Here is a 19761-nt window from a genome sequence, read left to right on the forward strand (position 1 = left end):
TTCTAAAATAATAGTAAATCGTCAATGTAATAAAAAAAAATGGAAATAAACAACTAACTATGACGAATTTAAGGATACGTAGGAAGGAATATCCTTGACCTTCCTCAATCGTCTGAAAAGGAGACCTCCTACGTATTTCTTCGAATGACTTTTTATATTTCATTCTTTTTTCTTTTTCTTTAATGTCTTTTATTCTATTTGTTTTCTATTTTTTTCTTATTTTGAAGAAGGAAATTAAGGAAAAGAAAGAAAAGAAGAAGAAAATGTATCATCCCTTTTTGATTTTCCTCTAATTTATTCCACCCAAACGTTGGCTGACGTGTTCCTCTCATCTCCTGGGAGATGAGGATTTTCGAATAATCGATTACTTACTTTGGTATTAATCGATCGGTCGAATGTAATTTATTGAATCATATTCTAATAAATTTGTAGGAAGTTTTTAATGGTTCAATGAAGAGAGATTCATAAGGTCACATTTTTCATCTCGTTTATTGAATATCATAAATATTTAAATAAACACGCACACATATCCTTTGATTTATTTTTAATTATTGTTTTAAATAAAAATGATTGCACAACATTTATGAACGATATAACATTTTATTTTATCATTTATCAATAATTTTTATATAAAATGTTATTTTTAAATAAATCCACACAAATCTGTAATTTTATTTTAAATTAAATAAGAAAATACGTGTTAAATATTAACTTAGTTAATTGTCCATTGATCGGATAGTCAAATTTAATTTTTCAATTCATCGATATATCAATGATTTGTATTTTTAATTTGAATATGAAACATATTAAATATTGAAAGTAGTAACATTCGTTAGACCAGACAGTCATAGAACATTTATTTTAATACTAATGAGATTAAACTATTTCTAAGTAGGTCAGTGATATTTCAATTGCATACGAATACACGTGAAGAAACTTTCCCATGCACAGAAATTTATGTAAGTTGTTAGAATGATAAGAAATAAATATAGAAAGCGAAATTGAATTGACATTTGGGTCAACATCTAATTTTGTGAAGAAGAAAGTATATAAAAAGGACGAGATATGAAAGAGCTGTAAAAAAAAAATAAACAATCGATTTTACGTATCTTAAGGATTGTAAAATAATAATTAAAGGTAAATAAAGATAATAGAAGAGAAAAATTGAAATTACGTCGTTGTCTTCGTCGTCGTAAAATGTCTTTTTATTCTTTTACATATTTTCTATTATTTTCTTGTTTTTTTTCCTTTTTTTCATCGTCTAGTAAAAAGCATTTTTATTTAGAAGTCGATAAACGTGTAAGATGTCTTCGAAGGGGGATCGAAGAGGGTTCGACGTGATAGTATGAGCAAGGATAAGACCTTGTGAGGGGAGAAAAAATAAAAAAGAAGAAAAAGAAGAAGTAAAAGAAGAAGAACCTTCCTTCTTTATTTAATACCTAAAAACGTAAAAGATTTATGCATTAAGCCTCGAGGATAAAGCTTTAAATTAATAACGAAACGTATTATAGTCCTCTTTCAGGGTTATAAAAAAAGAAATAAGAAAAAAAGAAACGGAATAAAGATAAAGAGATTTGCAGTACTTCCGGTTAGAGTCTCTGTTTTCCAGGGGGGTCTCTCTCGACGTGAAAATCTCGACCTACCTCGAGTCAAGAGGATCTACGTAGAAAACCATTAAGAGACCACAAAGTAGAAACATAAGAGGGAATTACTCTCAAGATATTTATAAGAGTTCAAATTGTGGATGTTTATTTATCGAGAAATCAAGAAAATATGATTCAATTAATTATCAACAATTATCTTCCATTGAATTAATCAAAATCAACACACATATTTATTTAAATATATATTAAATTGAACGAGAATGTAAACAATTCGTACTGTAACAATACAAATAATCATCGAATTATCTCGTTAACCATCGAACGATTAATATTTCCCATTTAACTTTATACATTTAATTTACTAACTCATTTTTTATTTTTTATTTTAAATTATTTGAATATATTTATTATAAATCGACGAGAATATAAAGATCATAACCAAAATAAAAATAATAATCATCAATAATATTATCACCTTGTTGACATAATAACAAAAATTAACAAAAAACTATATAAACTAATTTGGAAATAACTTGATAATATTGAATAATATCGAAATAAAAAGAACAATAAGATAGATTGTTATAAGAATAATCTGACTAATGTTTTACCGAAAAGAAATCTCAGGGCGTATACACTTTATTATGGTCTTGGGTACAAGTTCCTGCCTTTCGTCCGAACGCAATACCCTCTTCCTAAACAACACATCTCTGTCCCTCTCTCTCTCTCTCATATTATCCCTCTTCTTGTCGTCTCTCTTTTTACCACCCCCGACGATCGACGTTCGCCTTTCACATTTATCGAACGAATGCGCGCGCATTGCACAAGTGGAACGGGGGAGGGCGTGCTAAGTCTTGGTTGGTTGATTGTGGTGAAATCGTCGTATACGAAAATCATCACGAACTGAACAACCACTACGACTAAGGACGACTAGGACTACTAAAACTACTAGGACGACCAGGACGACGAAAACGACGAGGACGTTAGACTCTGACGAACATCTCGACGAAGACGACGACAATCGGTCCGAGAACTTTGGAGAGCATCGTATTCTCCACAATTCTCTCTCTCTCTCTCTCTCTCACACCCTCTCTTTTTCTTCTTGTCTTTGAAAACGCAAGCGCGCCAATATTCTATCTCTTTTTCTCTCTAATCATGCGCATGCTCATGCTAAACAACCATTCTCACCCCTTATCCAACTAACCCATCATTCCTTCTGCAAACTCTCTCTCTCTTTTCTGCAACCCCTCTTTTTCCCTCTAATTATTCTCTCTCTCCCACTCTCTCTCTCCCACTCTCACTATAATTTTCTTTCGCATTTTCATTCTCTGTCACTCCAATGTTTTTTGTTTCCCTTTCCCTCTTGATCTAATTTTCTCCCTCCTTCTTTCTCTCTCTCTCTCTCTCTCTCACTTACCCTCTCTTATCTGTATCATTATAAATCTTCTCTCTCAAATTTTTCCTTGTCAATGTAATTGTTGTTCTCTCTCTCTCTTACTTACTTGATATTAATATCACTTCTCTCTCTCTCTCTCTCTCTCTCTCTTTGTCATTAGGAACGGGAAGGCGGGGGTTATAGAGGAGAGGAAAGGAAGAACGTATCTCTAAATCCGCCCCCGTCGTTCATTTACGTGCGCGCGTTTCCCGAGCGCGACGAATCAGCCTCGGGGCAGCCACACGACGGGAGCTGCTCGTTCGTTTGTTTGCTCGTTCGTACGTTCGTTCGTTCGTTCGGTACGTACGGTACGCGTACGGTACGTCCGTCCGTCCGTCCGTACAACGTTCGTTCGCGATCGTGGTCCGTGGTCGTGTCGCGTTATAACCGATAAACAACAAAACGTTGGTGGTGACTACTACTACTACTACTACTGCTACTAGTATATTACTACTACTACACTGTTCTGTGGCCGTCTCGTTCAGGAAGTTGAGATAGCAAACGACGGATCTCGGAGTTTCAGTTATAAGGAGTGAAAGATACAGAAGGGACACAACAGTTGTAGTCGTCGTTGTCGACAACTCGTGTGCAATTTCTTTTAATAAATCGAAATCATCGTTTGCGGTGTTTATATTCCATTGACAAACGTCTCGTTTGAATATTTTTCTTTTTTTATTTTTTCTTCTCCAAAATATTTAAGAAGAAATTGGAAATAAAGGTTATCGTCTTATACGACGACGACGTTTTATTGATAAAACTATTTTTTCTCTTTTTTTTCCACATCTCCTCTCCAACGTTTATCGTTATACGAGGATTTATATATTTCAAAAGGGGGAAAAAATAATTGAATGAGAATAATTTTAATAACAAAGAAAATAAAAAAGAAGCATAAATAAATTCGTAATTTTGTGCGGATATAAAATAAGTCTTCTTTTCTTACTTTACCCCTGTCGGGTTTCTCTCTCTCTCTCTCAAGACTTGAGATCGAGTAAAAGAAAAACAAAAAAACAAAAAAACGATTATAACTCGACTAAAGGGCTCGAAAGTAAAATATTCTTTCCAAGTCTCTGTTCCTCGAAGAAGTAACGTGGGATCGATCGATACGGCCATTTTGCACGGCAACCGACATCTTCATCGGCCGCCATCATCAACCTTCAGGAGGAAGAACACCTCTTTCAACGAAAGAGAAAGAGAAAGAGGGAAAGAGAGAGAGAGGGAGGGAGGAAGTGAGAAGAAAAAAGATTTCATCAATAAATCTAAACGATATATCTTGATCGTTAATATTATCTACGAACGATCGTGTCCAGTGTTGTCGTAATATAATCAAGTTGGATTACCGATTACGTGTTAAAGGGGAAAGAAAGAAAAGGAACGAAAATAAATAATAACACAGAGGAGAAGAAATTAAAAAGTGTGATTTGGTATCGTTTGGTAGAGACGACGAACTCTTCTTATAGTTAGTTTTATCGATCGTTTGACTCTACGGCCATATTACTTTCTCTCTCTCTCTCTCTCTTTCTCTCTCTCTCTCTCTTTTTCTATATATACATATACACATAGATATACCTCGAAAAGGGTACGTGCAGTAGCGTCGTGGGTGAATTATCGTAAATACCCCAAAGTTATACAAATTGAAGAACAAGTATTGACAAAAAGAAAAACTAGAGAAAGAGGAGGTGTCTAAGTAGGATCCAAGGAATTCGTTTAGGATATTTGTGTGAAAGGATCGACCAGGAAAAAGGAAAAAAAGAAAAAGAGTTAAAGGAAGAGTAAGAAGAAGAAAAGGAAGAAGTGGTGGTGGTGGAGGCGGAGGAGCAAGTGGTGGTAGTGGTCGTGTCCTTCCGGTAGAAGGAAGAAGTCAGCAGGCTGGGAGGTCGGCTGAGCGAGGCGGTGGGTCCCGTCGTGGAGGAGGCCATCGAGCCAGGGGATGCAACCCCGCTGACGGGACCCTCGAGGGAGTCCTGGATTCCTCGAGCACCCCCGCCCCCTCCGCCACGCGTTACGACACAAAGTCCACCGAGACCTCCGCCCACTACCATTACAACAACAACTACTACTTCTACTGCTATTAATACTAATACTAATATTAATACTGAGTCCGAAGAATCGCGAACTAACTCGGTGGCCCAAAATCCAGAAACCCAACGTAATTCGAATCCTGCTGGACAACAACAGCATAATCCACACAACAATCCGGGTGATCACTCGGGCAATCCAGGTGATACCAGTGAGGAAACGAGTAATCCCGGTAGTAACACTCATCAAACTGCCCAGACCACTCAAACTCACCCCCAACAAGCTCAAACACAACAACAACAGCAACAACAACAACAACAACAGCAACAACAACAACAGCAGCAGCAGCAGCAGCAGCAGCAAGAACAACGATCAACCATGGGTACTGTTTTGTCATTCAGTCCTAGGGATCGGCGTGGCACCGTTTATCCACCAACGGGTCATCAACATCCTAGCGATTTTACGCTCAACAATTTCAATTACGAGCAATTGAATAATGCGAAAAATCGGGAGAACAAAAGTGCCGTTGCTACGGTAGCACCGGCACCACCTACGAGTCATCCACCATCGAACAATAATTCATTGCAAAATAATAATATTAATCTTAACAATAACGACAATGCAAGAATAATATCGGAAAAGAATGCATTGGAAAAGAATTTGAAGAAACATTCGTTGTTCATTAATGCGTTATCGTGGAAACGATTCAGTACGGCAAACAATAATAAGAAAAAACTCGATAACAAAAACAAAAATATCGCTTTTAGACAACCACTCGATAACATTCCCATTGTCGATAAGAACAAAAATATACAAACACCTCAGGTAAGCTTTCATCTAATTATCATAAATGTTTATCTTATTTTCGTAAGATTACATTATCGTTACTTTTTTATTTGAACTTTACAATTCACTCTTATCGAAAAACTTTCATCCCCTATTATTAACTACTTTATAAAAGTTTCTCTTGAGTAATATATTTCACGTGTATTTTCTACATTGCTTATACACGATGTATTCGGTAATGTTTTGTATTTATATTGATAAACGTTAAATCGTAATTCTCATACTCATAAAGAAAATTAAAAATATATACATATATTTATATTTGTAATCATTAGAAAATTAATTAAATAAAAAAAATAAATGAAAGAGATCATTTCTAATTTACGGTTATAACGATGTTAAAAATTATTTCTATCATTGGCTAGATTTATTATTTTATTTGTAGACTCGTCCATCGATTAACATCATTTCCTAGATTACGTAAATTTGTTCAATATTTAATTGCATATTCAAATTTCCTTTATATATTACCATACTATATTAATTAAATAAATAATTTAGGTACAAATATGTGACTAAACAAGATCGTGTCGGGTGTGATTCAATAATTATTAATTCGCTTATTTTATAGACTCGTCCGTTGATTAACTTTTTCGTAGACTCAGTTTTATTCTAATAATTATTGATTAAAAATGTTCTACAATAATTATTTGAAAAGAAAAATAAAGAAATGAAATAAGTATAATAAAAATAAAAAATAAATTTGACACAGACAAAAGCACCAGCGTCTAACAACAACCATACAACGCACAATCCAACGTGCGAAAAATTGGTACAGAAACCATTGCCACCTGGACCAAGGAAAACCGTCATCCAAGCGTCCACGTCAGAACTGCTAAAGTGCCTCGGCATTTTCTTACGCAGGAAATGCACGCGATTAAGGGACTTCCAAGCTGGCGATGCAGTAATGTGGCTTAGAACAGTCGATAGGAGTCTCCTGCTTCAGGGTTGGCAGGTAAATTATCTTTTAAATAATTTTAAATAATAAAATAACAAAAATTTTCTATATTCAAAAATAATCATTAAAATTTTACGAGAGACTTCTTTGAGTAAGATACATACATTTGTTTTATTTCTAATCAACAATATCGTTAATTATACTTGTCAATGTATCATTAAATTTTCAAGAAACAAACTCATTCCCAAAAGGGAAATAACATAAATTGGTAACATGCATCAAAAGATCCCTTCTCTCTCGATTCTTGTCCACGTCCATTGGGAATAAAAGTGTAGAAAAGTTCACATACGTCAATTCTAATGTTTGTTTGTTTAAGAACTAACCTGTCAGTACAGTTTTTTTGTTGTTTTCTTTTCGTATACAAATAATCAAGAATGTCGTGTACGATTTTATTTAGGAAAGACAATGTTTATAAATATTAATAATTACATTAGATACACTTCAAGTTTTACTAAATTTTAATAACTGAATACATATGGTATACTATTCAAAATATACTCATAATTGATTATTTACTAAATATATTGTTTAAATTATTATTTGAAAATATACAAATAATGATGATAATAATAATATTAAGAAATAAAGAAACATTTGAAAATTTAATAACAAAATTTATATACGAGCACGTTATTATTCGATTCTAAGAGATTATTTGTAAGAAATCGTAAAGAAATTTATCGTTTACGCTAATATTCTTTGTAGTTAGTATAAATTAAAATTTTTTTATAGTTATCCCACATACGAACAAACATGAAACAATTTTTTTACGATTTTATCGATCGTCTTACGAAACGTTCGAATATCGATTACGATATGTAACATATCTAAAACTTAAAAAGTAACGTCATTTTAACATAATCTATGGTCAACTTTGAACGTTTACATTTCCAAGAAAGTTTCTTCCGTCACGTGAAAAGATCATCGCGTTTTCACGACGATCGCGATAAAACGTGTATCGATTGACTTACCTAAACGTACACGCGCACATACACACGCGCGCGCTAGACACACACACTCACACACAACACACTTAAATACACGGGCGCATTTACGTCAGCGTCTATGTTCATCGATCTTTGTCATTTTCTTTCTCTTTCTTTCTTATTAAAGAAAAAAAAATATTCATATTTTTAATAATAAAACATACGTCAGGAGAAAAGCAATGTTATTGTAAAATAACATGCTATTTAATTAGAATAAATTATATTATAGCTCCCTTTTCTTTTCAAAGGGCGTTGGCCCTACAAAAAAAAAGGATGATCGAACGAATTTCAGTGTAAGATAAAGGACATTAAAATTCTGGATGCGTTCGTGCTATGTTTCGTCTAACATTTGGTGAACGTTCTCCTTGCGTGTTTTTATGCAATCTTTGATAAACTTAAAAGATAATTATTTTCAAATGGTTTCAACGAAACATATATGCGTGATTCGTATACATTTTCTTCTATAATACGATAATAAATAACTTTACACATTTCATTAAGTATTAAAACAAATAAATATTTTCTTTCGTTCGTATTTTTAAACTTCATTTATTTTGATAAAACATTTTTTTATTAATTTATATTAAGAAACATTATCTATTGAGAAGTATCTTCAATGAACTTATAATGGAAAAGATTTTGTTATTTAAAAAATGACGAAAGTAATTTGACGATGAATAATGATATTGTTTATTATGTATAATTAATGAGTTTTGAGCATGAGATAAATTATTTGAGATTAGATTATTGAGAAGACGATCACTTTGATTATACTAAAATTTGTGGTAGAAAACGAAGCAAAAAAAATTAAAAACATTATCATATCCGATACCGGCAACGAGATCATTAGAACGTTTCTTTGAGAGTACTGAAAGGGAAAAATCGTTTAACAGAGAACCGGATGTTGCTTAAATCGAAAACTGGTAAAGACAGGAACAATTTCGATGTTGGTTAGGACTCAAAAACGTGAGAAAAACGCGAGCGCGTAATCATTTCGTTCAATCCATCTCATCATCTCAAAAGTACCGAGAAATATTGTTGCAATAACCGACAAAGGATGTTCATATGAGCGGTCTTTATGAATTTTCAACACTGTCATGGGAAATAAGTAGAACTATGCGTGGATGAGGCAAAGACAAAGATTCCAAGTTAAAGAGAGAGAGAGAGAGAAATAAACCACAGGGATGAAGGGGTGGTCACATGCAGCAAGAGGGCTGCGCTGGGCAACGTTGCAAAGCCACCCCTTAGATGTAGAAAAAATGCGGCAGGGTTCTCGAACAGGGACGTTCACCCCTCTGCTATCGAATGTGGAGAGGGTTCGGATTTCGTTTCGTACATTGGCCTCTACTCTACCCTTAACTTTATGGGGTGTCCCAGGGGATAACAGAATGAGAGAGAAGGAAAATACATTAATGTGCTATTCGTGTTACCAATGAGATACCTAATTTCATGGATCGATTTTTTCCATTTCATTTAATTAGTATATATTATCCTTTTATTGATAACAAAAACTGATGAACGTTTATTTAAGTTTTTGTATTTTTCCATATTTTTTTCTATTTATAATATAAGTGTATAATGTTTGATATACTTTCTTTTATGTTTAATATGAATCATTATACGAGTATCGTTCATGTATATATTTATATATACGTGTTAGTTATGTGTTTGATAAACTATCGATACTTTGAGGTGCATATCGACATTCATAGAACACCTGTCGTTAAAACGTTCAATATGACGAGTAATAAAAAATCAAGGTATCCTGACCACGGTAAATCACTTGCGGTTTGCACGATTCTGAGGTTTCCACGTGACATCAACAAGCACTGATCTTATAGCTGCACGTGTCAAATCTAATCAGTTTTGGGGTTTAACGTATTTTACTTGTTCTAGAAACTTGATACGCAGAATAGGAAAATAACGTTTTAAACATTTTTTAATATTTCTGTTTAAAAATTATGAAAGTAACTTGATTTATAATTAATAGATCTTTCATCCTTCATTTTAAATAAAAAAAATCAAGTTTGCTTAATTATAATGAACATTTAAATGATTCCATTGTGATTGTCTTCATCAGGAAAAAGGACAAAAAAATTTATTTTTTAAAATTATTAACAAATTTGATTTAATTATAACAATATAATTAAATTGTTTAAATAAATAGAGAATAAATAATCTTTTAAAATGGTACTACTATCAAGTCTCTACGATTTTTCATTCCGAAGATATAAGGAAAAGAAGATTTCCATTCATAATTCATGCAACATCTGTTCGTAGTAGTAAAAGTGCGTAAATTTGTAGAATTTATATAGGTCATTGATCCAATTATGAATAAAATTATGTAGGTCAGTGGGTTAACGTAAAAATAATTCATTCTTATGGGAATATCTCGGGAAATAATAATCGTAGAAACTTGATTAATACATTATTTTAAAGCTTAAATGATTCTCTATTTTTTAAACATATTTTTAATAATTAATAAAAATTTGTTATAACAATTTTTACGAAGAAATTCTCAGGAACTGAATTCACCTCAATTTTTTTATAGAAAAATTCAGATTTCGAAGGATTTACAAAATATCATAAATTTCTAAATAATTCATAGACAAATTAATGTTTTTCAAGTAATAAATATTCAAAGTAAACGCAATGTAATTGCAGAAGTAATCGTGCAAGAACGATTGAATTTCGAGATGAATGAATTTTTTGTCTTATCTTCGATCTTCTCCAATTCTTATATTTTCTATTAGATCTTTTCTTGTGTAAACGGATACCAAAGTCTACCAATAAATATTTCGTATATAGAAACTCCAGATCTTCCGATATCTTCGTAGACCATGTTCTATATACATTTTCTATCACAGTTCATTCCAATTTTAGTAAAATTCCATTTAACAATAAGTTCATCTATTATATCCAGTGACATTTATTCAATTCTCTATTATTACAAACTTCTCACTATGTTGAGAATAGACATATTCAATCGATTATATTTTTACGATATTTAATTATAACATGAAGAAATCTATTTTATTTTCAATCAATCAATTATTATTACAAATAATTTTTAACAATTATATCCATATATATATATATTATATTTTATTATTAAAAAATTATATTTAAATAATTATAAACATAAACTAAAGATTTATATAATGTATGCTAGCAACACGTAGTTGTTTAGACCCAACATAAAAACTAATCCATTCCGTCTAGACAAACCACAGTACAAATCGTTTATAAGGTATGTTATGATTTAGAATGTCATTAGTAAAAAAAAAGAAAACATAAGAATCTGGTTAAGAAGAAGCCATATGTTGTAGGTGAAAGGAAAAATGCATTCTTCTTCTTATTCTTCTTCTTTTTATTTTTCTTTATTTCTAAACACGTGCAAGGGGAATAGAAAATAAAGCAAAGAAATATATATATGTATATAAGATAATTAGATAGATGAATAGATAGATAGATGGAAAAGTAGATATGCATTTCTGATTCACGTGGAAGCCAAAGAAACATTATCTCTTTCGTCCCTTTAGTTCGATTAATCGTATCATCATAGAGGGGACTTTCAAAAGAGAATAAACTTTTCAAGCTAAGATATATACATAAATACACACACACACACATATATATATATATATATATATATATATATATATATATATATTAAATCTAAGTTAGGACTAGGAGAAGGTAGACAAGGTGTAACGACAGGTTGCTCACCCCTGACCAATATCGACCGAACGTATGGGGGTACTTTGGATTAGTATTACCTTTATATCTTTCCCTTGTTACTTTACCCTCTCATTGCATCAAGTTACTATATTTATATATTACTATATGTTTGTTAGCATGTTATTACAATTTATCTTACGTAGTTAAAATTTACATTTACAAACATCACGTACGAAATATTAAATATTATAATATAAAATTTAAGGGAAGAAATAAATTTAATGTAGATAGTAATTAATGATAAATTATTAATGATAAATTAATGATAAAATATTATAAAAATTATTTAATCGTATCTATTTAAAATTATCTATGAAAGGAACTACGAATAATTGTATTAATTTAAATAGAAAGTCTCCAATAATTTTCAGCATTCTAAATTTGTAACAGACTTAAAATATCTATCTCAAGCAGATAGATATACTTTGAATATATCGTACTAATGATTACGTAGATACTTGTTACAAAGAAAAAGACAAAGATAGACAACCGGAGATAGAGATAGACAGATAGAGAAAGAGAGAGATACAGAGAGAGGAGTTGTTATTGTAAACGGAAGCAAGATGACGATGATGACGATAATAGAGAATGACGTTAATAGGAATATAAGCTCTGTATGAATGTTCGTAGGTATAACTAAGGACTAAATATAGTAGTAGTAGAATCAGTAGTAGGAGGGAGAACGACAATAGAAACTAACAGCTAGGTAGGTAGATAGGTAGCTACCTAACTAACTAACCAACCAACCAAGTAACCAAGCAAGCAAGCAGCAGGTTGCTGGTTGGCGGGAAAACGTATTGGGGGCATCGATCCTGTCGGGTCATCGCGGGGTCTCACCGTTATAATGCACCTACATGTGCAATCCTCGAACCATTGCACCTACGTGCACCCACACGACTCGATGCGCTCACCTGCGCACACGAATATCCAACAGCAGCAACAACAGCAGTAGTAGTAGCAATAGCAGTATATTGCAGCCGTTTCTATTCGTGTACACGATCACACGGCTCATGGGATATTTCATGCGGTTACTCTGTTCACATCTTTAGCTTCTATTATTCTCATATAATATCGGTCTTATCGAGAAAGTAAGAGAAAGAGAGAGAGAGAGAGAGAGAGAGGAAGATAGGTACATGTAAAGCCATATTATGATTATATCATTATAGATCGTGAACAACGTATACTTTAGACTAACACTATCAAACGATTACAACCCTCCATAACTAACTAACATCTCCTCATTTTCTTCCACACCCCCAATGCTACCCTAGAACGGGTAGATACTTTCGCCAAGTTAGATATCTCGACCTACCTATCGTGTCCTAATTTCTTAATGAACATCCACGTTTCTAGAGCAAGAGGTGTGGAACTTTTATGTTTATCATGTCGAATGATTATCCTTTATGTTTTAATACGAAATCGATTAAATTAAGAATAAAAGGTACACGATTAATTGTTTCAAATTCAGTGTTCTTTTAATTCTTTGGTTAAAATCAAGAAGCTGGAAAACATTTACATGACGGTTTTTTATAATTGAAGATTTTCATTAAGCAGTTTTGTTTATCTTTCATATATTTGTACGTATTCTATCTCATTATATCTTCTTAGGCTTTTATTCTTATCAAATTTGCGGATTAAATTTCCTTTTATTCTTCCAAGAAGTCTTTCTTTAGTAATCGAACTATCGATTGTACTTCGTTGCAGTGGAAGTAACGTGACACTGCGCTACATGAATCATCCATTTCACCCTTATTTTTACAAACGTATCCTATTAAATTACGAGTGAAAAGGACGTGGAAAACTTATTTTATTTATTATTAAACGAGTATATTCATCACATTTCGATATACGTTTCAACGACCTATTCAATTTATATTCTATTCTTTTGCTTTTCTTTATAGGATGTCACATTCATCAACCCAGCCAACGTAGTATTCGTGTATATGCTTGTAAAAGAATTAGTCGATGGTGAAGAAGCTTCCGAGAGGGAACTTCAAGCAACCGTGCTAACGTGCCTCTATTTGAGCTACAGTTACATGGGCAATGAGATTAGTTATCCTTTGAAGCCATTCCTCGTTGAGGATAGCAAGGATAAATTTTGGGATAGGTGTCTGTTGATCGTCAATCGATTGAGCTCTGAAATGTTAAGAATCAACAGCGAGCCTAATTTCTTCACCGAAATTTTCGCCGAACTGAAGGTGAGCCAAATTCATTACTTTTAAACATTCCTAATGATTTCATATATATATTATTATAAAAAATTGAAATGTTACATCAGAATGATAAGAATTTTTGTTGAATAAAATTAGGCTTGCGGAACAGACGAGCGTGGTAGCCTATCTGGAAGTGGCCTCGAACGGAGTCTCGTCGTCTCCGGAGTCGCGGTACCCACCAAGGCGGCTTGACGGAGCTACACACATCTGCGGGTGCGCATCTACCCATACGGTTGCGACGTTACGACGCTCTGACGACGGTCGTCACGACGACGAGGAGCTGCGATCGCAGCTTGACCCCTCTGCATCGACCTCGGCCTCGACCTCGACGTCGACGTTGCAACGCCATCAAGATTCTCAACAGCAACTCCAACTACCGCAACAACCACACCACCACCAGCAGCAACAACAAAAGCAACATCAGGATATAATCATTCAAGGGGGTCGTTGTCCATCGTGTGGTCAAAGAAGACGAGAGGAAATAGTTTATACGATCGAAGATTTAGATGCGATCGAAGCACCGCCATTGGAATCTACGAGAACACCACCCCCATCGGCAAGTCGTGCATGCAGCTGCGATATCCCCTCGTCTGTTACTGATGCACCGCAGACCGTTATCGAGGATGACGACGGGGCTAAAGCCGAACTTCGAAAGTATCGTAGCGTCGATGCTAGATGGGCCAACACGAGTTTCCTCTCACCGGACGACGCGATCTGGGACTTGAAGAAACACGCGAGCGAGGGTACAGAATTTCGTTGGGCACTTCATACTTCGAGTACTGACGTTGATTTGGCTAGAAAAGCCAAGTGCAGTTGTCACAATTTAACGCCCGAAGAGAAGAGACCCCATGATGCCGTGCAACGTGGTGATCTTAGAAAGCATCACAGTGCTGAGACTGACAAATGGTCGATTAAACCTGATTATTTGGCACCACCAATGCATGATCTTAGAAAACACAGTAGCGATGATACGAGGATGGCACGCGAAGCCAGATGGACGTTACAGGTACCTGAGGTTTTACCTAATCCAAAACCTAGATGTACTTGTCCTAAGGCTAAAACTTTACCACCTCCGCCGTCGCCGATCGAGCCGCCAAAGCTCGAAGTAGAACAGTCGGAAGACAGGGTAGAAGAAGAGAAACCAAAAGAAAAGGAACATACTGAAAGGAGAATGGTTTATTCTAAGTCATTAACACCCGAGGAACCAATCGCGCCGCCACAGGAGAGACCTGAATTGAAGAAACATGCAAGCGAAGGATCCAGATTAGCTAAACAAGAGAGAATCAAGGAACGACCGAAATTGGTTAGATCAGCTCACCAAACCAAAAGCATACTCAGTATAACTGGTATGTCGAAAAAATGGGAACAAAAGGAACCTATTGCTAGTCCAACCGAGGATGTTAGAAAACCTCGTTCTAAGTGGGCAATGAAGCCGCACTTTTCCTTACCAGCTGATAAAAAGGAATCTAAATGGTCGAGAGGTGATTCCGCGGATTCAGGAAAAAGTAAGAGTCTACGAGAAAGGCCAAGATACAGCATTCGCAGGAGTATGTCACCAGAACCGGATCCAAGGCAAATGACGAAATTAGAAAATAGAGTCGTACGACGTTTGATATCACCCGAAATTACGGTAACAAATGCCAAATTCGTACCGTACGAGGACGCTTCGCCGTTGCCAAACGTTGGGGTTAAAAAACGTGAACAAAAGCATATCAGCGAGATCAAATGGACACCTTACGATGGTTCACCGAGTGACGCAAGCATTGCTGGACCTATTCGAGCACCAACAATCGAATCAGAGGAATCGAAAAATTGGTCACCTTTCCACAACGTTACACCAACTCATTGTCCACCAATGGCTACCGAACAATCACGTGCCGCTGAGGAAGATTTTCGTTGGCGTTTTCTCAACCAAGTATCACCGTTCCCAATTTATCAAGGTGCTTGGAAAGACGAGTCACCTGAGAAAACACCACCGAAAAGAGCACCGAGTCCGGTAGAATCTTCGCCTGTTTGGTCACCCCAAGTACCAACCACGCCGATTAAAAGACAAAAATCTCAACTACAACAACAACAATTATCGGTACAAGCTTATTCCCCGGTACAACAGAAGAAAAGTATCATCAAACACGAACGTCGTGGAGCATCGAAAAAGAAGGCTGCCCTTCGTGCAAGATCGGAAAGTGGGTATCAATTGGAGGAAAGATTAGCACCACCACCAATCCATACGATAGTACGTGCATCCAGCGAGGAACCAAAGGGCAGACAAAGACCATTATTGCTTAGATCGAAAGCACTTCTCGAAGTACCAACAACGATGGATCCTAGCAAAAGATCGCTCAGCGAAGAAGTACCACGAATGCGATCTCGTGAATTAACACGTGGACCCAACAGGGCTAGAAGCGAAGAGGTGCCTAAATACAAAGATCCTTGGTTCTCCAATGAGGACGGTGAAGCCGAATTACGGCAATACGTCACGACGGTCTAACTTCGTTATCAATAGGCGAAAATTATTTGTTTCATTTCAATCATCCAAACCACATCTATATCCCCATAATGTTTAATCGTTTTCAAAACAAAAAAACTCGCTTCTTCTTATTTTCATTTAACGATTCTAATAAAATAAAACCTTTAAATTTGCCTTCCTTCGCCATTGAAGATTCTACGATTGAATCCTGTGATATTTGAAGGACGGTAATAACTTACGATTTATTTTTTTTTTCTTTATCATTTTAATTGATTTTCGTTTATGATTTTTGTTTTGTTTTAACGCAAACTTGTTATGAAACCGGTCGGAAATAGAAAAGAAAAGTTTCAACGTGGGTCCTTCGAAGTTGATGTTTGAAAAGAAACAAGAAGAGAACCTAGTCGTTGGCCTACATTGGACTGCGATCGAAAATAATGAAATATAAAAAAAATGAAGGGACAAGGAAAAAGGAAATAATATGACTTGATGACGTTTACGATCCTTTCGATAAATCCAAAATAGGAGTTGCGTAAAAAATAAAATAAACTTACTTAAAAATACTTCTAACAGGACTAAGAGGGAAGTAGAAGGAAGAGGAGGGGTCAAGTATCGACGAAAAATCTATCGTCTATCAATATTATCGTTAACAATTAATATAACGCAAATACATACGAGACATGACGCGAGTATTTATTCGATAAAAAAGAAAAAAGATAAAAACATGAAGAACATTGTTGACATTTTTCGATAAAAAAAATACGAAAAAAATTCTTTTTTCCGCGATCGAGATTGTCGTCGTTGTCGTTTTATGTCGTCGAATTTAATTAAAAATACAATATATCAATAACGACGATTTGCATTAACAATAAGAAGAAGAAAAAGAAGAAGCAGCAGACTAAGATAAAAAAAAAAAGCATTAGAAAGAAATAGAAATAATGATGAATAAAGAAAATATAAAAAGAAAAAGAATAAGAAAATAAAAGAAAAAGAATACGCGATATATAGTTATCCAAAAAAAAAAAGAAAAAAAAACATTTCAAGTATAAAACGCTGTGAACGATTTAAATGAAAAAAGAAAGAAGAAAAAGAAAAAAAGAAAAAACACAAAAATCGAAAGGGGAAAAAAGAGGAGAGAGAAAAGAATATAGAAAACTCTAATACAAAATAATAAGAATAATTATAATAATAATAATAATTAATATTAATAATAATATTATTTAATAATAATAATAATGATATTAATAATAATGATGATGATGATAATGACGTTGATGGTGAGAAAAAAAAATAAAAAGAACGAAAGAAAAAAGAAAGATAAGCGTGCATTTCACGATAAAAAGAAAAGAAGAAGAAGATGATACAAAGGAGAAGGGAAAAAATTCAAATACGGGACAATAGATCGTAAGCATTAGTTGTAAAACATTTTGCGTGTAAAAAAAGAGAAAGAGAGAGAGAGAGAAAAAGAGTGTGAATTACGATAAAAAGATGTGGGGGAGGGGGAATGATGACGACAAGAAAAAAGGGATGAAGAAGAAGAAAAATGACGACTAAAGTGAGAAAAATGAGGGAAGGGAAAATAAAAGAAGAACGAAAAAATAGGGCTGTAGGTATATAGAAAAGAGGTATATGTTATCTATATATATACACCTCTTGGCGAATCGAGTTAATACGATATACAATTAATATGCGAGAATTTAGTTATAAATAATATCGGTAAATACGCTCGAATTAGCCAATAACGGTAAAGACGAAAAAGGGTGGCAAGCTGAAGAAGAGGAGGAGGAAGAGGAGAAGAAAAGGATATATGAAAAGGGAGAGAGAAAGAGAGAGAGAGAGAAAATTAATAAATAATAATAAGTAAATAAATGAATAAATAAATAAAAAAAGGAAAAAAGAAAAAATGATGAAGAAAAGGGATAAAAAGGTTCGAAGAAGAAGAAGAAGAAGGGAAGAAAGAAAAAAAAGGGAGCGAATATAAACGGGTTGCCCTGGTCGACCCGACCGCTCGATGTTCGACGAGGGTCAACCTGCTTGTTTCTTTTTATTCGCGAATAAATAATTAATCGTCAATACGAACGACGAATTCATTTCAAAGATTAAATAGTGAGTGTGTGTGTGTGTGTGTGTGTGTGTGTGTGCGTGAGAGAGAGAGAGAGAGAGAGTATATATATTATATATATATATATATATATATATTATTAAATAATGATTTCCGTACTCAATGCAATGGGATTTACGAATCCCACAGTTCTCGGTTGATTCAAAAAAAAAACTAAAGAAAAAAAAAATGTAACATAAAGAGAACAGAGAGGGAGATAGAAAAAGAAAATCTCGTTGCGTATGACGATGCGTAATTAATTGGTTTTTCTGTTCTTTCGCGACGAGTCAAAGAACATTTATCGGCCGTTTATTATTGTGTCTTTTTTAATTACTCAATTTATATATATATATATATATATATATTCATATAAATATTTATGTTTTTTTTTATTTAAGAATAAATTAAATACATTACGTTCTAAAAAAAAATAAAAAAGAAAAAATATTTAAATAATAATTTATAAATAAAAATATAGGAATGAACGGCTGAATTAAGTTCGATGACTCGTTTGTGCCGGCGAGTGCAATATGAATTAGGATTACATAAAAGTCATTTGAATTATTAAGACATTATTCTAACGTATGGTAAGAAAACGACACATAAAAAGAAGATAAACAATGAAATGAAAAACCAAAAGGGAGAATAGATGTTTGACTAATTTGTATGTTGAATCGTTCACATTTTAAAGAGTCAAACGTGAAATCCTTTACTTTAATGATGTCGTTTAAAATTAGCAAATGGAACTATTATCCTTGAAAATACCGTACGACGTTACTTTTCGATTAATCGGTATTTTAAAAGGAAGAAAGGAGAAAGAGAAATAGAAAAAGAAAAATAAAAATGGACTTTATTAGCTGCGTTATATTTCTCAAATATAAATTCGATCACAGACTGCATCAGTATTTCTCGCATAATATAGTTTATCGCGCGATTTATTGCGTTGCAAATTTAGTCGAGAAACTCTCGAGTACCGTATACATAATACTCTTTTCATAAACAAACACTAATTACTATAAACATAACGTATAAACACATATATACATACATATATATATATATATATATATATATATATATATATATATATATATATATATGTATATGTATGTGAATATAATTTTGTATCATATTTTATTTTTTAATTTTAATTTAAAAGAAAAGTTTGTTTTTATTTCATTTTCTCTGCTCATTCTCATACGTTTTTGATATTACATTATCGATATTATTCAATATTATTAATCAGTAAATTAGCATATATAATTAATATAATTACAAATTGTTTTTAACAAAGAATTCATTTTAAAAAAGAAGAGAAAAAAATAGAGAAAGAGAAAGAGGGAGGTGTATCGTTTTAACGAAGAGAATGATTTAAAAAAAGAGCAAAAAATAATATT

The 19761-nt window shown here is 33.5% G+C and overlaps 1 protein-coding gene across 1 annotated transcript; it reads left to right on the forward strand.

Annotated features, from left to right (window-relative positions):
* The first annotated feature begins 582 nt into the window (after positions 1-582).
* Cdk5alpha (Cdk5 activator-like protein) lies at positions 583-14397 on the forward strand. The gene is made up of 4 exons (XM_015326128.2): positions 583-5880; positions 6614-6856; positions 13488-13784; positions 13896-14397. The coding sequence occupies exons 1-4, from the start codon at positions 5434-5436 to the stop codon at positions 13989-13991; spliced, it is 1083 nt and encodes a 360-aa protein (XP_015181614.1). The 5' UTR covers positions 583-5433; the 3' UTR covers positions 13992-14397.
* Positions 14398-19761: the final 5364 nt, after the last annotated feature.

This window comes from Polistes dominula, unplaced genomic scaffold, assembly GCF_049000335.1.
Source record: "Polistes dominula isolate Pdom_NZ unplaced genomic scaffold, Pdom_raw_medaka contig_73, whole genome shotgun sequence".
NCBI lineage: Eukaryota > Metazoa > Arthropoda > Insecta > Hymenoptera > Vespidae > Polistes > Polistes dominula.